The following is a 16270-nucleotide window of genomic DNA, read 5'->3' as shown; positions in this document are numbered from 1 at the left end:
TTAACACCCAAATCTGACTCGGGGGCAAACTCGTAACAAACTGGAAGTTCAGGAAAACAAGTGGCAGAATCAACCCTTCACTGTTTTGTTCAATTAAAACAATATTAAAAGTTTAGAACATAAATAGAGTTTTTCTTTTCTTTTCATTTTTGGGCTTCAAGTAGAGGCTCCTGAATATAAATAAATAGGTCCTCTATAAACTTTAGCATGGCTCCGGGCAACATTTCCTCTTGCACAGTATCCGACGAAGTATATCATTGACTGCATTGCACAACAAATGAAATATAGACGTCAACTAAAAGGACAATCTATAAAACTTCAAGCTTAACATAAAATATGTGATTCTCAAGCCAAAACCCAAGTTTCTAAGAATTGACCATAGCGATTAATGTATTCAAAATTGAGCAATTACAAAGACTAAACTCATCACTACAAATATGAGTTATTAAAGACTAATATGGCATTGTTCAAGAAATAATGAAAATGATTAGATAACTAAGAGTGCTATAAATCAAAGAAAATCCACCAGAAGTAAAACTCCATACATTTTTTAATCATTTCAGTTCCATAACACATTAACTTCACAATATTAATTAACGAATACATAATTCCAAACACTAGGCAGCAACAAAAAAAAAAACGTTCAAAAATGTCACGTCAACTTGTTTGTTTCATAAGTAGGAGAAGAATTGAAACCCATTTCAAAGCAGAAAGAGCATAGAAAAGTTGGTAACCACAGAATGTCAGCATGCTCCAACAATGTATTACCCAACACTGCCGCAAAATGAACAAACAAAAACAAGTTCCAACAATCCTTCTTGGGGCACCATAAAAAGAAACAGCTCATATGTCTTACCTAACTAGGAATTCCTACTTCGACCTTGAAGGATTTCCTTTTTGCGTCGCTGATAATATTTTTGTTGCATTTGAGACATGCCACTTGTATCTGTCAGCATAATTCTTTCTTCCTCTTTCACTTGTTCCAATCGAAGCTTTTCTTGCTTAATGCGCATTCCTTCTTGCATAAGGCGAAGCATCTCTTTCTCTTGAAGGTTGAAATCACCCAACAGATCCTCTTGCCTAAAAAGGTTGAAATTTAAGTACATAGTTCAAGATATTATATAGCTACAGTAACAACACATTATGCTAAGGCATGAATATGGTTGAAGCCGTCCACCCATTCTATAGTGATGAAAATATCAAGTTTGGGCTATATACTTTTTCCCTTTACACAAGGTAATAACCATATTAGCAACCCTAGTATGGCATAGTTGCTGACTTCCTAATGCCCAGATGATTGGATGCCTTTCAGTTAGTGTAAAAAGGACAGTTAGAAAGTAAACCTTAAGTAAAAGCACCGTAGGTACAATACACAGTGAAAGTGCCAAAAACTGAGGAACACACAGAATTTAAGGGACTAACGGTTTTTTTTTTTCCTTTATAACAGGGAAACTACATTTACACTGTTCTTTTTTTTTTTTTTTTTTTTTTTTGACATGCATTTACACTGTTCTAACTACCACCCTATTTGCAATATCCCCCAATGTTTAAATTTGCAATGTCCCTCCAACCTACAATTGAGATTGCAATGTCCTCCTTCCGAAAAAAACTTAAAAACAAAAGACAACAAATTGAGAAAAAGGGAGGTTTTTTTTTTTTTTTTTTTTTTTAAAACAGGAGCAAATAAATTGAGAAAAAGGGTTTAAAAAAAATCTTGAATTTTTTCAAATTTATTTTTCCTGGTTTTCTTTTATCTCAGGGCCTTTTTTTTTTTTTTTTTTTTTTTTGGTTATTTTGGGAACAGAAGGGGCATTACAACCTCAATGATAAATTGGAGGTGATATTGCAAAAATTGAAACATTGGGAGACATTGCAAACAAAGTGGTAGTTAGAGAGGGGTAAATGTAGTTTCCCCTTTGATAATTAAACTAGTTCTCACAACTAACCAGAAAATCATTTAAAAAAATAAGGTAACCATAATCTAAAACCTTGCATGAGAGATTTCAAAGAAAAGCATTCATTCAACTAAGGAAAGCTCAATTCTCTTTCTTCATAACAGCATAGTCGAGTAATTGGAAGTACCCTTGTAACAAATAAGCAGAACAATTTGGCTCAAGCATACTACAAACCGAATTAGAAAATCAGGGAAGTTGGAGCATTCAGATTGGATAAGTATGGCACTACTGCATCGCTAAAGGCATACTGAATGGTTGTTAGGCCTCTTAGGCAACAAGGAATGATGCAAGATTAGATATTTTACAACTTGAATTCTGAAAGTTACATACAAAATTTTTAAATACAGAGAGCACCAGGAAAATAATAGCAACAAAGAAGCCAATAAATGTATGCTTAGACTATATACAACCACTACAAGTTACAAAAATAATATTACAATGCACACCAATTACATGAAGCTCTTTAGAAACTTCAAATTCAAACTTTTCTGTCACAGAAAATACTACTGGGAACTCTACTATCCCTAAAGCTACTTATTTTCTAGAGCATGCACATGTTATATTTTACATACACCCCTTCAGATCCTTTCGTGGCAAGCCGAATTACCTTATGGCTGTGGGTAGTCCTGCTTGACTTTAACAACAGAAGAATCCACATATAATTTTGACCATGTGACAGTCCTTCAACCCAGTCATCCTCCTATGCAAGACAATAGATATAATTGCCAGCAAACAAACAGCAACAACCAAAACACTCATATTTCCCCTGGTCCAACTCTTCAAAATGAACTCTACAGGCACCTTACCAGCAAGACTACCCATTGAATTATTCAACTTCATAATCTCAACTGCATTCAGAATACCATCGAATGCATAATGATCTCTTACTCGAAGGCCCTACGCTAACACTTAAAGCCACTGAACATACACATTGAAACACAGCAAACCAAACGAAATACTAGCAATATCACAAAAATGCAACCCAACAAGATACTTAAACCCAGCCATCACCGGAAATACGCATGTAATATTGACATCAGGAATTGAAGCATTCCTACTACTAATCACTCGGGCTGTATTATACCTATTATCAGGCGGAACCTCACAGCTCGCCCTGCCCATCATCTCCCACACGGAACACATAGATGTAAAAAATGCATAACTCATCACAAAGCCTACCAATCACTGTCACTGGAGGTCCAAAATTCACCTTCAAAACTTAAACATAAAATCACTTTTTTGATTATTCAGAAGGGTTTCCTCTTAATCTTCCAAAACCCACCTCCAGAATCAAGCACCCATCTCAAGAAACCTCGCAGCAGCTCAAAACCAACCTCAGGATCACAAGCTAAACACATTGAAGAAGCAAAACCTATAAACCAAAGTCAACCGAGTTGACCAAAACACAACCCCAAAATCATTACCACATTATCTCCAAAACCCATGACCAAAATAAATTTTATATATATATATATATATATATATATATATATATATATATATATATATATATGTGTGTGTGTGTGTGTGTGTGTGTGTGCCAAAACCTCAGAAAGTCAGCTCCAATGGCCTTCAGACAGAAATCAGAAAGCCCAAATTCTTCTCTTTTTAAAGAAAAACAGAAGAAACCCAAATGCGGGATAGAGGAGAAATGGGGGAAATCTCACCCTAAAAATCTTCAGTGGAGAACAAAAGATGCACATATACATATATCTAGACATCAATGTGTAAATCAAAGGAATGAGATGAGAGATTGAAAAAATGTAAGTTAAAGAAAGAGAGCTCATGAGAGAGAAATGAACTTGGAGCTAGCCTTCGTCCCCTTGGAGATGGAGAAATGAACCTTCTCACGGGTGAGAAGGCTTCTGGTGAAGTACATGGCTGAGTGAAGTCAGTGCACAGGAGAGAGAGAGAGAGCAAGAGAGAAGGAATATAAAATGGATGAAAAAAGAAATGAGAGGCGATAGCATAAGCTAGTTCAATTGGGGGGAGAGGGAGGGGGGTTTAAGGGTCTAAAGTATTTTAGCTAGCACAATGTGAATGCACTAACGTTCACCATTACAATATCCAAAATTATTCCCCAAAAAGTGAATGGCCACCATGATCATAAAAAGGACCGCCCAAAATGCTTAAAGTACTTATTTTTGTAACTGTTGTTGTTAATTTAATAATAATCTTAAACATCAAATACCTGTCACCAACATGGAGATGATCACGACTCCCGTAGTTGTCCTCTATGTTGTCAAAATGATCCCTATCTCCATCGTGACCACCATCATCATGATCATCTATGTAGCGATCCCCGCGGCCACCACCCCCTCTAAACCTAGAATGTGAAGAAAATAAACCTCCACCCCCACCTCGATCACCACCTGCTAAGAAGCAGTCCCGGGCCCAATGCCCTGGGCGCCCACACTTGAAACAACCATCTTTCCCAGCAGATCTGTCTCCTCCCCCATAGCTTCCCCTTCCGCCAGACAAGTAGCCTCCTCCCCTATAGCCATGCTCTAAATCATCTCCACCTGTTAAGGGGCAGTCCCGAGCCCAATGCCCTAGGCGCCCACACTTGAAACAGCCATCTTTCCCAGTAGACTTATCTCCTCCCCCATAGCTTCCCTTTCTACCAGACGAGTAGCCTCCACCCCTATAGCCATGATCTAAATCTTCTCCACCTGCTAAGGGGCAGTCTCGGGCCCGATGCCCTGCATACCCACAATTGTAACAGTCAACTTGTGCAGTAGACCAATCTCCTCCTCCAGGTCTTCCCCTTCCACCAGATGAGTAGCCTCCTCCCCAATATCCATGCTCTAAATCTTCTCCTACCATTTTTTGTTGGGCCTTGTTCGCCTTGTTCACTGAGATGACCCGATCACCAAATTCCTGTCCATGCATCACCAGGATTGCATCTTCCATTCCTCGACGATTTGCAAATGTAATGAACCCAAATCCACGTGGACGGCCTGTATCTCTTTCCATCACGATCTACATAAACACCGGAGTAAAGGAGCTCATGTCAAGCAAAAGCATAACTGCAACTAGTACCAATCAATAGCATAAAGCAACACTAAAAAGTTGGCAATTACTGAATAAATTTTTTATTTTGATAAGTAATGTGAATTATATTAAAATCAGCGAAAGGCACCTGTGTACACACAGTATACAAGAAAGGCGCAACAAAACGCCAACCCAACACAAACAAAAGCCCCGTGGAACATCGAAACCCTAGACCCTTAATACTCAAAACCCACAATCGTATCCTCCTCATCAAGGGCAGAAAGGAAGGCCACAGTCTTTTCCTCTTGGCCCTTGGTGCTGAACCCCACCTTGGACTAATTACTGAATAAAAACTGAACAGGAAACATGCCAAACAGGACCTTATGGACACTATGGCTTGAACTAATTAAGAATGCCTTATTTTTAAGAAAGGCAGATGAAGAACTAGTTGGTTTAGATAAGTAAATAGTAACATCTCTTTCCAGCAAGATTTTACACAAGTATGACTACATAATCCAATGTGAACTCTTAGATGAGAAAAAAATATTATAAAAACTGAATGACTGACAGAATTTCCAGATGATGAATAATAAGCAGGAAAATCTACTGTGCATAAGCAAGCTCCACAAATCCAACACTAACGAGCATTTCAGGCAATCATCCTTTCAGTACTCCAGCAATTAACTCCTCAAAGTTTTGAGCCAATGATAACAATTAAGGAATACGATAATGTAAATGGAATGGTTTTTCTATAAAGGAAATCGATTTGCAAATAACCACTTCAAATATAACTGAAACTTTAAACAATATTAACTTTGCGAAAGGCAATATGTAGAACTATTAACACCACTTTTCAAAAAGAAAAGGACATTAGGGCACATACACATACAGTGAGGTCATTTACTCACCAGCCCCATACATTGAGGTCATGTAAGTTGGTGACTAAGCTAGAGGTCCATTACTTACAAGCTGGCAGAAAAACTAGAAGACTATAAAAACAGTATTGCATCTCAACAAATATGTTGATATCACTCATAACCCAAGTAGAAAAGAATATTTGGCTTAGCACACAATTATTGGTAAGCCATCAAGAAGCAATTCAATATATTATGAGACAATGTGGAATGAAATGCAAATCTATTTTCAGAGATCCGTGAAGCACACAGTAAAAACAAATTTTAGAAGTTATCTTAGCAGAGAATTCATCAACCAAAAATAATAGGAAATAAAGAAGTTAAGTCAAAGTATAAGATCAGCATAGAAGTGAGACAATAAATAATACTAAGCTCAAAACTAAAGCAGATAACTTACTTTCACTTTGCCATTATGCACAGGCAATGCAATGTGTTTCACATAGCAAAGAATTCTTGAACAAAACAGAAGAATCTGTGATGCAAAAGGGGAAGAACAAAATATTGGTTTATGGGGTTATTAGTATTTAATTTTCAAGAGTCAAAAGTGTTTTTAAAATTCAATAAATGGGTGTCCCTAGATTATTTTAGGCAATTCAATAAATGGATATTGCCCTAGATTATGTTAGGTAAGTCAATAAATGGGTGTTAACCTAGGGTTTAGTTGTTGGTCTATTTATCTTAAGTACTCCAATGGAGGCAGATTTGATGGAATAGAAAAATTGAAGAATTGGTTCTTCTCTTTCCTTCTCTCCTCCCCCCACCCCTCTCTCTCTCTCTCTCTCTCTTTTTCCCAATCACTCTTCAAAAGAAGCATAAAACTTGAACTGGCTTAGACAGTACAGACAAAGGTATGATCCATCCATGCAATTCAAGCCATGCTCAAAGTACAGTGATGATATGTAACAGCAAAAATATATAGAATTTCAAACTGATCCAAACAGAACCTCAACGGAAAAAGAGTAAAAAGCAGGAACCTTGGACACCAGGAGCTACACAAGCAGATAAGAGGATCTCATTCCAATTCAAAAGCAGTTACTACCACAGACAAACTGCAGCACTGTGTATCATGAAACTGAATTTGATACCAAACCTTAGGACCATTATAGATGCAACCTCAATCAAATTACAATATAAAATCAAATGCATCCTAGTTGGAAAGCATATTGGCCAGCCAGGAAACACTTTTTAAAGGAAGGGGCCTATGTTGTAAAGGTGGCAGATGAATTTTTTTTTTTTTACCACCATAGCTGTGTAAGACTGAGAAGCAAAGAAGATTGAAGGCTTAGCTAATAGGCAAATCTCCGATATGGAAATCAAACTGACGGATCACCATTGGTTCAAATCCATAAAGGAAAATAAGGACACGCCATCCAGTAGAAAGACGTTTTTCTCTTATAACCTTAGATATTCAATTTTAGACTTACTAGTGTAAAAGTTGGGAGAGCCAATTAATAATTAAGGTGCATCCCCTTTCATTTGGATAAAACAAAAAGTCCTTCAAGCGAATGAGCTACCACTTGATCAAACTACAATCATTTTATGACTCCAGTTCTGTCACCCATAAAATCCAGAAAGAATTCCTGTAAGCTCTGCAACAGTACTTCTCAAACTTTGCCACATCATGTAATTTTTCTGCCAGTATATACACCAATATATCCATTCCAAATTTATGAGATTCTCTTATGGATCACAACCACCTTTCCAAAAACCATCTTCCATTTGAGTACTTCCTGGCTTTAAAATTTAACAATAACAACCTGATAAATCTAATCACAAAAATGATATTCAGGTTCAGCAACTTGAATGCAACCACTCTGACCAAAACACCTCCAAAAAGATCCATTTACGAGATCTCAAAAGATTTTTTTTTTTTGATAAGTACATCTCAAAAGATTGTGACCATCATTCCCAAAAAAGCAAAAAGAAAGAAGCCAATGAGGAAATTAATATTATGAAGAAAAAGAAGAAAGAAGGAAAATTATTTACTGAAAAGAACAACAATAACAGCAACATTGAAAACTATAGAGGACCTTTAATTACTTTGTGGGAATTTGAGGCACAGGCATATGATTTATATTTCACAGAAGAATAAAACCTTTCCTAAACTACTCTCTAATCATCCATCTTAAAAGGGGAAGGGGTACCCAATAAGGAAGCTATTCACCAAAAATACAAAGATGAGTTGCACTAATAAAATCATTTCATACATCTATAGACAATTCAACTGACTGACCATGGTCAACTGGAAAAATGGATAACCCAAAAAGGGAGAATGGGGAGAGGGGAGCGAGTAACATACATGGAATTCAATCTCCTATATTCACAAATCTGTATTGCCTTTATAACAAGTTTGCTTTCAAAACTGACAAGCTTCAAAAAACATTAAGATTTGCAATTTCAGTTACAACACACACACACACAAAGAGCCTCATCAAAACTGTACCGAACCACACATGAAATTGAATGAGTAACCTATGTAAATATCATGCAATAGTTCCAGACGAAATTAATTTCCGGCACTCACAAATATGTAATGCCAATGGAATTTCTAACTTGAACTCAGAACAAAAACCTTTACTTGCAAAATCAAATGCTGATACAGCCATGAAAAACAACTGCAACTTCAAAAACTATTAAATAGTTTTACTTGTATTCTATCTTGACATATGTTTAAACTACTATTAACTATTCACGTGGTTTATTTTTAAAAATTTTGCAAGTGACGAACCCAACTGTATTTCTTCTTGACGTGCATAACCAACAAGACTAATGCCTTAAACTATCTAAAACAGAAGCAAAATCAAGCAAGCACATGTGCAATTGCATGCTTCACTGGACAATACCAATTCACAGGCAACGAGGGGACACATAGACATGCAAGGGCTTAATGCATCTGAGCTAATCTGAAAAGCCACATAAAAGAAACAGATCTCACTCTTCACAGGCCAAAGTGATTGTAATGCAACTTCAATTAACCTAAATCCCGCAATAGAGAAAAACACAAACCACTATGTTTTACAAGTGACCCAAAAAAATAAAAAAATAAAAAAATAAAAAAAAAGCTTTTCACGAACATATAAAAGGAGCAATGATGCAAAGAAATCATCGAAATTTCAACTTCCCCTCTTTCTTCTTCTCTAATAAAAATATTTGGCCACAATTGCACACCAAGCTGAAATTCAAAATCCTATATTTTCGCTTTCCTTCATTTTTGCAGCAACCAAACTGAAAACAAGAACAAATCGCGAAAAGAAATCAAGAGAAAATGGTACCTGACATTCGACAATTTTGCCGAATCGGCCGAAAGCATCGTGGAGCTGTCGCTCCGTGACGTTCCACGACAATCCTCCAACAAATATCCGGTTCGCTTCCTTCCCAGCCATCAATCTCTCTCACGCACCGAAAAAATTTGCTGAAAGAACAACGTAAATTCGAAGAAAATTCAACAGAGAGTGACGAGTAACATTAACCCTAAAGTCCTGTTTGCTTCCCAGGAAAGGAAATTGGAAGCCGAAAGGGAATGGTGCTCACCTCAGTCTTTGTGTGAGTGGGGAGCCTGTTTTTTTAAATGAAAAATGCTAAACTTATATCATTGAATTTATCTCATTTCTATTTATGTTGTGCGTGGTAAAAGGACATTTCCTTCCTTAATTAATAAGGATTTGTAGGATTTGGTTTAGAAAATGTTTAGCCTGCACAAATTAAGGAAAGAATTTGAAGTTTGGAAATTAAAAATTGATCTCGACAATTTTCACTCAATTTAATAAATGTTCATGTGATAAAATCTCCGCCATTTAATATAAAATTAATAGTTAAAATTTTAAAAAGTTATATATATATATAATTGATTATTGATATGACTTTTAAAATTACTATTGAATTTTGAATCAATCATTATTAAATTTTAATTTAATTGTAATTTTAAAAGTCACGTCAACTTTAAAATAATAAGATATATATATAATTTTTAACATTACTCATTTGGTGAAATAGCTGAAGAATTGTAAGGCTTGACACAAGTTGCGAGAGATCATCATGCTGTGTAAAGCTATTTCAATACCAAAGAGTGTTGTTTCAACTTACTCCAACATGTGAGAAAATAGAGTGTTTGTTGAATATCATCGTCCACCTAAATTGAGTATTATTATTTTTCACTCTCATTTATCATACTCATTTTATACCGATTGACGTATTTTAAGTGGATTTCATTTTGTGTTGACATGAATTGCCACTTAAAAGATGCCACGTCAATTGGTGTGAAATGAGTAGCATTACTCACCTAAATTAATTACAATGTTCACCAATATTTCAAGAAGGTTAATTTTTCCTTCTAATGTTCTAACATTGTTGACTGGTATTCGACAGCAACAGTTCTCATCACTAGAAGCACTTCCACTTGATTTCACTACTGATGATGCTGCCTCAAGGAGAAAAGGGTCCAGAAGAAAAGGTGTTTCTTATGAATTATGATCACCATTTTTCACTTGAAAGAAATGGATACAAAGTGCATTACATATTTGAGAAATGAATGCAGATAGCATTGCGTAGTTGACACAGTTAAAACAACTACACCATATGAGATACATAATTTACATGAATTTACATGAAATGGCGCACTTGTCAACCAAGGATTGAAATGTGGTCAAATTATTCGGGTAAAAGAGGCAGCCTAGCAACACTCGTACCCCCAGAACTGCCAGTTAGTGATGAAGAATCCGTGTCTTTACGAAAACTAGAACTCGATTTAGGGGATTTAGAAAAGTTTTTCTTGCTTAACCTTTGGGGGAGAATCTGCAGCCTGGGATTCAGCTCAGTACCTGAGTTCTCAGCAGCCAACTGGTAGCTTTCCACAAGTTCAAGCTGCCGGGCAATTATTTCAGAGCGTCTAGGGAGGAGCTCCACTGGCTCTCCGCCAGGAATCACAATATATTCAATTGCAAGTCGGACCTCCTATCACAAAAGAAACAGGGTACATATAATAAAACAGTTACAACCAAGTACAATTCTCACATAATAGGCTTACTACAAAAGTCAAAAGAGAAAGTTTAGTTTATAGTGACGATGTAAGCGGTACCAGTTGCATGTAATTCAACCAGCTATCGCTCAAAAAATTATAGGATAGCTGAATTTTAAATACTCTTGAATGAATGAAAACAATAACGGAAAATATTTATGGGAAAGACTTGCACCTCCAAGGCATCAATCTCTTCTAGCGATGGTTTTCTTTTTGGAGCATCATCTTCAATTTCAATGTCAAAAGAATTTCTGAGTGACGGCTTTGATACTGGACCAAATGATTCCATTTCAAGAATCATGCGAACTGCCTTGACCATTTGTGCCATGGTATTTGACTGCAATAGCAGATGCTAAATATTAGATTGGCAAAACTTTGATGCGATTTAAAAAGGAAAAAAGCAATCGGAGTATACCTTAATAACAAATACAGGCAACTGGTGGAATTTTGCTACACTGCGGATCCATGGGTTCTGCTTCATCTCAGAACTGGATGCCAGAATTGCATCTGCTGTTCCGATGTCGTCTGTTACATCTATTTCATTATCAAGCCCCATCACCATTGCTACTTGTAGTAGATCAGCTTCAAGGATCTGAACACATCCATACCAACCAAAAATCAAATAAGTAATTCCAAGTTTTCTGCCTTGGGTATAAAGAAATTATGCAGCTCCACAATGGCATTGTGACAAAAATTTTCATACTTTCTGCTTATATCAAAAACTATATCAAATGTTTTACTAAACATAGGCAGCTTCTGAAACAAGGTATAATCCTATAACTTCCATATTAGGAATTATTTACAAAATTCCCATCTTACATGAATTTGTTCCCTTTTTCTTCTCCTCGCGAGTGTTACAAATCGTATTGAGAAGTTTCAACATGATTTCTTATGGGGGGGTTAGGTGAAAAGTTCAAATAATACTAGGTGAAATGGTCCAAGGTTTGTACAACGATCTCCAAGGGAGGGTTGGGGACTTGCCAATGTTCAATCATGCTCTCTTAGGCAATTAGCTTTGGAGCTATGGGCTTGAGAGAGAGACTTGGTGGAGAGTGGTGGTGGACTTTAAATATGGTAGTGCATGGGGAAGGTGGTGTTCTAGTGAGCCTATTGGGGCGTATGGGATGGGTTTATAAAAGAATATTAGGAGGGGTTGGGGGGAACTTTTGCAGTCATGCTAAATTTGAAGTGAGAGATGGATCAAAAGTAAGATTCTGGCATGATCTTTGGTGTGGGGATATCGTCCTTAAGGAAACCTCTTCAGTTTTATTTGGAATTGCTAGCATAAAGGATGCTTTTTGTTGCGACTCTTGTGGAATTTTCTGGAGGTGTCATTCAGTGGAACATGAGCTTTACTAGAGCGGCTCATGATTGGGAGGTGAAAGCCTTTGCCTCGTTGTTCAGGGTGTTGTATTAGCAAGAGTGAGACGGGAAGGGTAGAACAAGTTGTGGTGGGTCCCCTCCAAAAAGGGTTTGTTTGGTGTTGAATCTTTCTACAATGCCATGGGTTTTCATAATTGTGTCCGTTCCCTTGGAAAAGTGTTTGGTATATTAAGGTTTTGTTGAGGGAGGCCTTTTTTAGTAGGTTGGCGGCCTTAAGAAAGATCCTTACTATGGACAATCCCCGAAAGCCACACGTCATTGTAGTTGATTGGTATCGTTTATGTAAAAGAAATGGGGAGTCCATGGACCATATTCTGTTTCATTGTTCTTTAGTCGATTTGAGTTGTCTTGGGTCATGCCTAGACAATTAGTCAATTTATATGCTTGTTGGTGGACTGTTGACAACACTCGGAGTGTTATTGTGTGAAAGATGATGCCTTCGTGCCTTTTGTGGTGTCTATGGAGAGAAAGGAAATGATAGAAATTTTAAGGACCGTGAGAGGACTTTGGAGAAGATTAAGTCTTTATTTTTCAACATATTGTATCTTTAGACAACTGCTTTTGTTTTTCTTTTGGTGATTAGTTATCATGATTTTCTTGTTCTTTCTTTTCCTCCTAGTTATGTGGCTTCTTTTGTATACTTCTTGTGTACCTTGGACGCTTTACGCTTTTAATGATATTTGAATTACTTATAAAAGAATACATATTTTCCATGTATTTTTTTTGATAAGTAAAACTAAAGCGATTAAGGTCCTACCGGGAGTCGAACCCAGGTCGCTATATTTTCCATGTATTCTCCACTAAAGCTTAGAGTAAGAGAACCCCGGACTAGAATGAAGGAAAACGTAAATTTGAGGAATCTACCTTGTAAGTATAGACACACACTGCTGAGCTCCTCTTCTTTGCAGATCTACTGGTGCTCTGTTTTTGAGACCAACTGGGAGGATGAACCAAATCTTCCTCATCAGACACTACATCAGGACTTATACTTTTACCATCTGCTGAGCTCCTCTTCTTTGCAGATCTACTAGTGCTCTGTTTTTGAGACCAACTGGGAGGATGAACTAAATCTTCCTCATCAGACACTACATCAGGACTTATACTTTTACCATCAGTCATATAAGATTTTTCTATATGGCTCTTTTCAGGTATCAGAGTAGACTTCAAAGAATCACGATCATCAACATCCATGCAACGGACTTCAAACAGAGGAGATTTTCCTATAACCCAATAAATATTCAACTTAAGATTAACTGTTGGCCCAAAAACATCAATCTTCAGACAAGTATGTAAACATTACATCACATAAGAATCAATTCAAATATTTCATAGAACAAGGAGTAAAATACCTGCTAATATTGCATCTACTGCAGCCTCTAAACTGTGATGTACACGACACTCAGTTTTAGATATCAACTCAACAGCACATGTAAATGTGGAAGGCCCTTTCCTTTCAAGAATTGTCTTCTGCACTTTCCTTTTCCTTGCTTCTTCATCTCCGAGAGTTACACTCTGTGTTTATATGAAGCACTAGTTTTGATCAGTCAAAATTCCTTATTCAGCCAAGGCTTTAAAGTTGGCGATTTCCCCCCATACAAAGTAAAGTTGAGAATTTTCTACTTATATCATGGAGCCCACTGAAATAAGATACCACAGCAGAATCAACTGGCACTTTGTAAGAGCAAAATTTGGATTAACCTTAGAAAATATACATCCATATCAGTAAACGTAGATTGAAACAAAAGGAATCACTTTGCACCTCTATGCCACCGACAAGGAGCTGCAGAGATGGATTCTTTATTATGTTGTCTATTGTCATTCCATGTGCTGTTCCAACTAGTTGAACTCCTCTTTGAGCAATAGTACTGGCTGCCAGTGCTTCAAGCTCAGTTCCAATTTCATCAATTATAATGGATTCAGGCATATGATTTTCAACTGCCTCAATCATAACCTGCACAGTAGTCAAATGGGAAAGATAACCTCACTGAAAAAGAGAAATAGTCAAAGCTTTACAATTGAGAAACAACACAAACCATATGATTGAGTTCAATGCTTACATTATGCTGCATATGAACGTTAGGAACTTGCATCCTTCTTGCACGACCTATTCCCGCATGAGGGACATCTCCGTCACCTCCAATCTCATTAGATGTGTCAACAATGACAACACGCTTCATGTGATCATCTGCCAACATTCTAGCAATTCCTCTGCAAAAGCAAAGCCTCTTCAGATATAAAACAAGCGTATAAAACAGGCAGAATAAAGCATAACTTCAACTGCTCAACAAGTTTAAATTAGTATTGGAATTCATTATCATGAAAGAAGTATGCAGAGAGTAGTACTAATGATGGCAATTCTTTAAGCAGTTACCAAATGACCTTCAACTACTCAGTAGCCTGGTTTTTACAAACATCAAAAATGTAAGTACCTTATTAACGTTGTCTTGCCAACCCCAGGAGGTCCTATTACTAAGATGGAACCTCCCCCCTCAACCAAGTCTCGTATAATCTCCGCACTTCCAGATACGGCTCGACCGACCCGGCAAGTGAGGCCAATGATTTGCATTTTGCGATTCCGAATGGCACTTATACGATGCAAAGAGTTATCAATACCTGAACGGTTGTCGTCCGAAAACTCACCAACCTAACCAATCAAGTAACTCAAATTAAAATTTCTAAATCTTCACCTACCCACAAATTGTTCTCTTCACTGTTCAGCATTCATCAATAATCAGCACAGCCAATCACACAACAAATCACCAACATTGACGTTTCAAATAAATATAACTTACGAAATTTCTTAGCAATATTAATTACCATCTTTCTAAAAGCATTTAATGCAGGGGCACCCAGTGAAATATATTAGAAATTAAGCATTTTCATGCAAAAATATCAACACAAAATGACTTTGATCACCTTGGACATCGCGTGCCGTAGATCTTCATGCTCCACGGGCTGCTCCGAGATTATCCAATCACCCGAGGGAAACCTCGCAAGAGGCTTCCTTCCCAAGTCCATAACAATCTCGATCAGATTCCCGATCTCCTCGTGCCCACACAGCTCCCCTCTCATCCTCGCAGGCAGCAACTCAAGGAACAGCTCGAGCTCCGAAGCGACCTCCGAACGCGACGTCGAGGCCGAATTCGGAGAGCTCAGCGGCAGCGACCCATTTCCCGAAACGAAACGATCGGACGGCCTCCGGATTTCCGGGGCCGCCGATTTCGACGACGACGCGATTCCAGTACGGGCGCGACGTGTTCGACGAAACGAAGAAGAGACAGTGGAAATGAAGTTGGAGTTCTTAAGGTACGCGAGGGTTGACGCCGGGACTTGGTTGGCCGAGTGCCATGAGCTGTGCAGGTCAATCAGAACTAGATGTGAATTCAAAGCTCTCATTTCTTCGTAATCGTATTCGTTTGCGTTTTCTTTGGGTTTCAGGTTGGGTAATAAGGAGAAGATTGGGAAGGAGAAGAAGGAAGAAGATTCGGAGGGATCTCCTATGGAATCGGAGAGAAGGTGGGGGCCGCGAAGAGGGACGACAAGCAACGAAACTGAGCAACTGTTTTAGACCGTTGAAGCGTGGGAGGTTGAACCACATGGGGCTGCGGACCACTCATCTTTGGAAAGGAAGAGTTCGTGTTTGCCACTCGAATCTGATTTTCTTTGTTCTTTTTCTTTTTTTCTTTTTTTTTGGCTGGAAAATGAAGTTGCATGAGGATTTATACCGTTAAGATTATATTTTATTATATTTAATGGAAGTTAACCGTTAAGTTATGGCAAGCACCGGACATATTTATGTTACTTGTAAGCAATGATCTTCGGTCGCGTGTGCGATTGTTTTTGTATTTTTTGTTTTCTTTTTTAAAAAGAGGTACTTCTCTCTTATCTTATTACTACTATAAGTTTTTTTTTTTTTTTTTTTTAAATAAAATAATCGGAACATAGATTTGTTATACAGTCAGCATGACTGATATCTGAGTTAAGTGTCATGATTGATATATGAGTTAAGT

The 16270-nt window shown here is 37.4% G+C and overlaps 2 protein-coding genes across 2 annotated transcripts; both read right to left on the bottom strand.

The window, feature by feature from the left end:
- Nucleotides 1–61: 61 nt before the first annotated feature.
- LOC132187196 (glycine-rich RNA-binding protein RZ1C-like) lies at nucleotides 62–9440 on the bottom strand. The gene is made up of 5 exons (XM_059601419.1): nucleotides 9395–9440; nucleotides 9136–9275; nucleotides 4147–4937; nucleotides 857–1080; nucleotides 62–261 (listed from the first exon to the last, which is right to left on the bottom strand). The coding sequence occupies exons 2-4, from the start codon at nucleotides 9244–9246 to the stop codon at nucleotides 861–863; spliced, it is 1122 nt and encodes a 373-aa protein (XP_059457402.1). The 5' UTR covers nucleotides 9247–9275; nucleotides 9395–9440; the 3' UTR covers nucleotides 62–261; nucleotides 857–860.
- Nucleotides 9441–10304: 864 nt separating this feature from the next.
- Nucleotides 10305–15929, bottom strand: LOC132187743 (protein SEEDLING PLASTID DEVELOPMENT 1). The gene is made up of 9 exons (XM_059602161.1): nucleotides 15177–15929; nucleotides 14690–14904; nucleotides 14318–14468; nucleotides 14020–14211; nucleotides 13610–13772; nucleotides 13125–13480; nucleotides 11293–11469; nucleotides 11053–11214; nucleotides 10305–10813 (listed from the first exon to the last, which is right to left on the bottom strand). Exons 1-9 carry the CDS (start codon nucleotides 15654–15656, stop codon nucleotides 10511–10513), a joined length of 2199 nt encoding a protein of 732 aa, XP_059458144.1. The 5' UTR covers nucleotides 15657–15929; the 3' UTR covers nucleotides 10305–10510.
- Nucleotides 15930–16270: the final 341 nt, after the last annotated feature.

The sequence above is a fragment of the Corylus avellana genome, chromosome ca7 (genome assembly GCF_901000735.1).
Source record: "Corylus avellana chromosome ca7, CavTom2PMs-1.0".
Lineage (NCBI taxonomy): Eukaryota > Viridiplantae > Streptophyta > Magnoliopsida > Fagales > Betulaceae > Corylus > Corylus avellana.
This window is presented reverse-complemented; position numbering and strand designations above follow the sequence as displayed.

Bases quoted from the DNA above. Each gene is read 5' to 3' on its own strand.
- LOC132187196 (XM_059601419.1), bottom strand. From the start codon at position 9,246: ATGGCTGGGAAGGAAGCGAACCGGATATTTGTTGGAGGATTGTCGTGG. The intron at 4,938-9,135 runs GTACCATTTTCT...GTGTTTATGTAG, and splicing joins GCAAAATTGTCGAATGTCAG to ATCGTGATGGAAAGAGATAC. The intron at 1,081-4,146 runs GTATTTGATGTT...CAACCTTTTTAG, and splicing joins CATCTCCATGTTGGTGACAG to GCAAGAGGATCTGTTGGGTG.
- LOC132187743 (XM_059602161.1), bottom strand. From the start codon at position 15,656: ATGAGAGCTTTGAATTCACATCTAGTTCTGATTGACCTGCACAGCTCA. The intron at 14,905-15,176 runs GTGATCAAAGTC...TTGATTGGTTAG, and splicing joins TACGGCACGCGATGTCCAAG to GTTGGTGAGTTTTCGGACGA. The intron at 11,470-13,124 runs GTAGATTCCTCA...GGATGTGTTCAG, and splicing joins TGTGTGTCTATACTTACAAG to ATCCTTGAAGCTGATCTACT.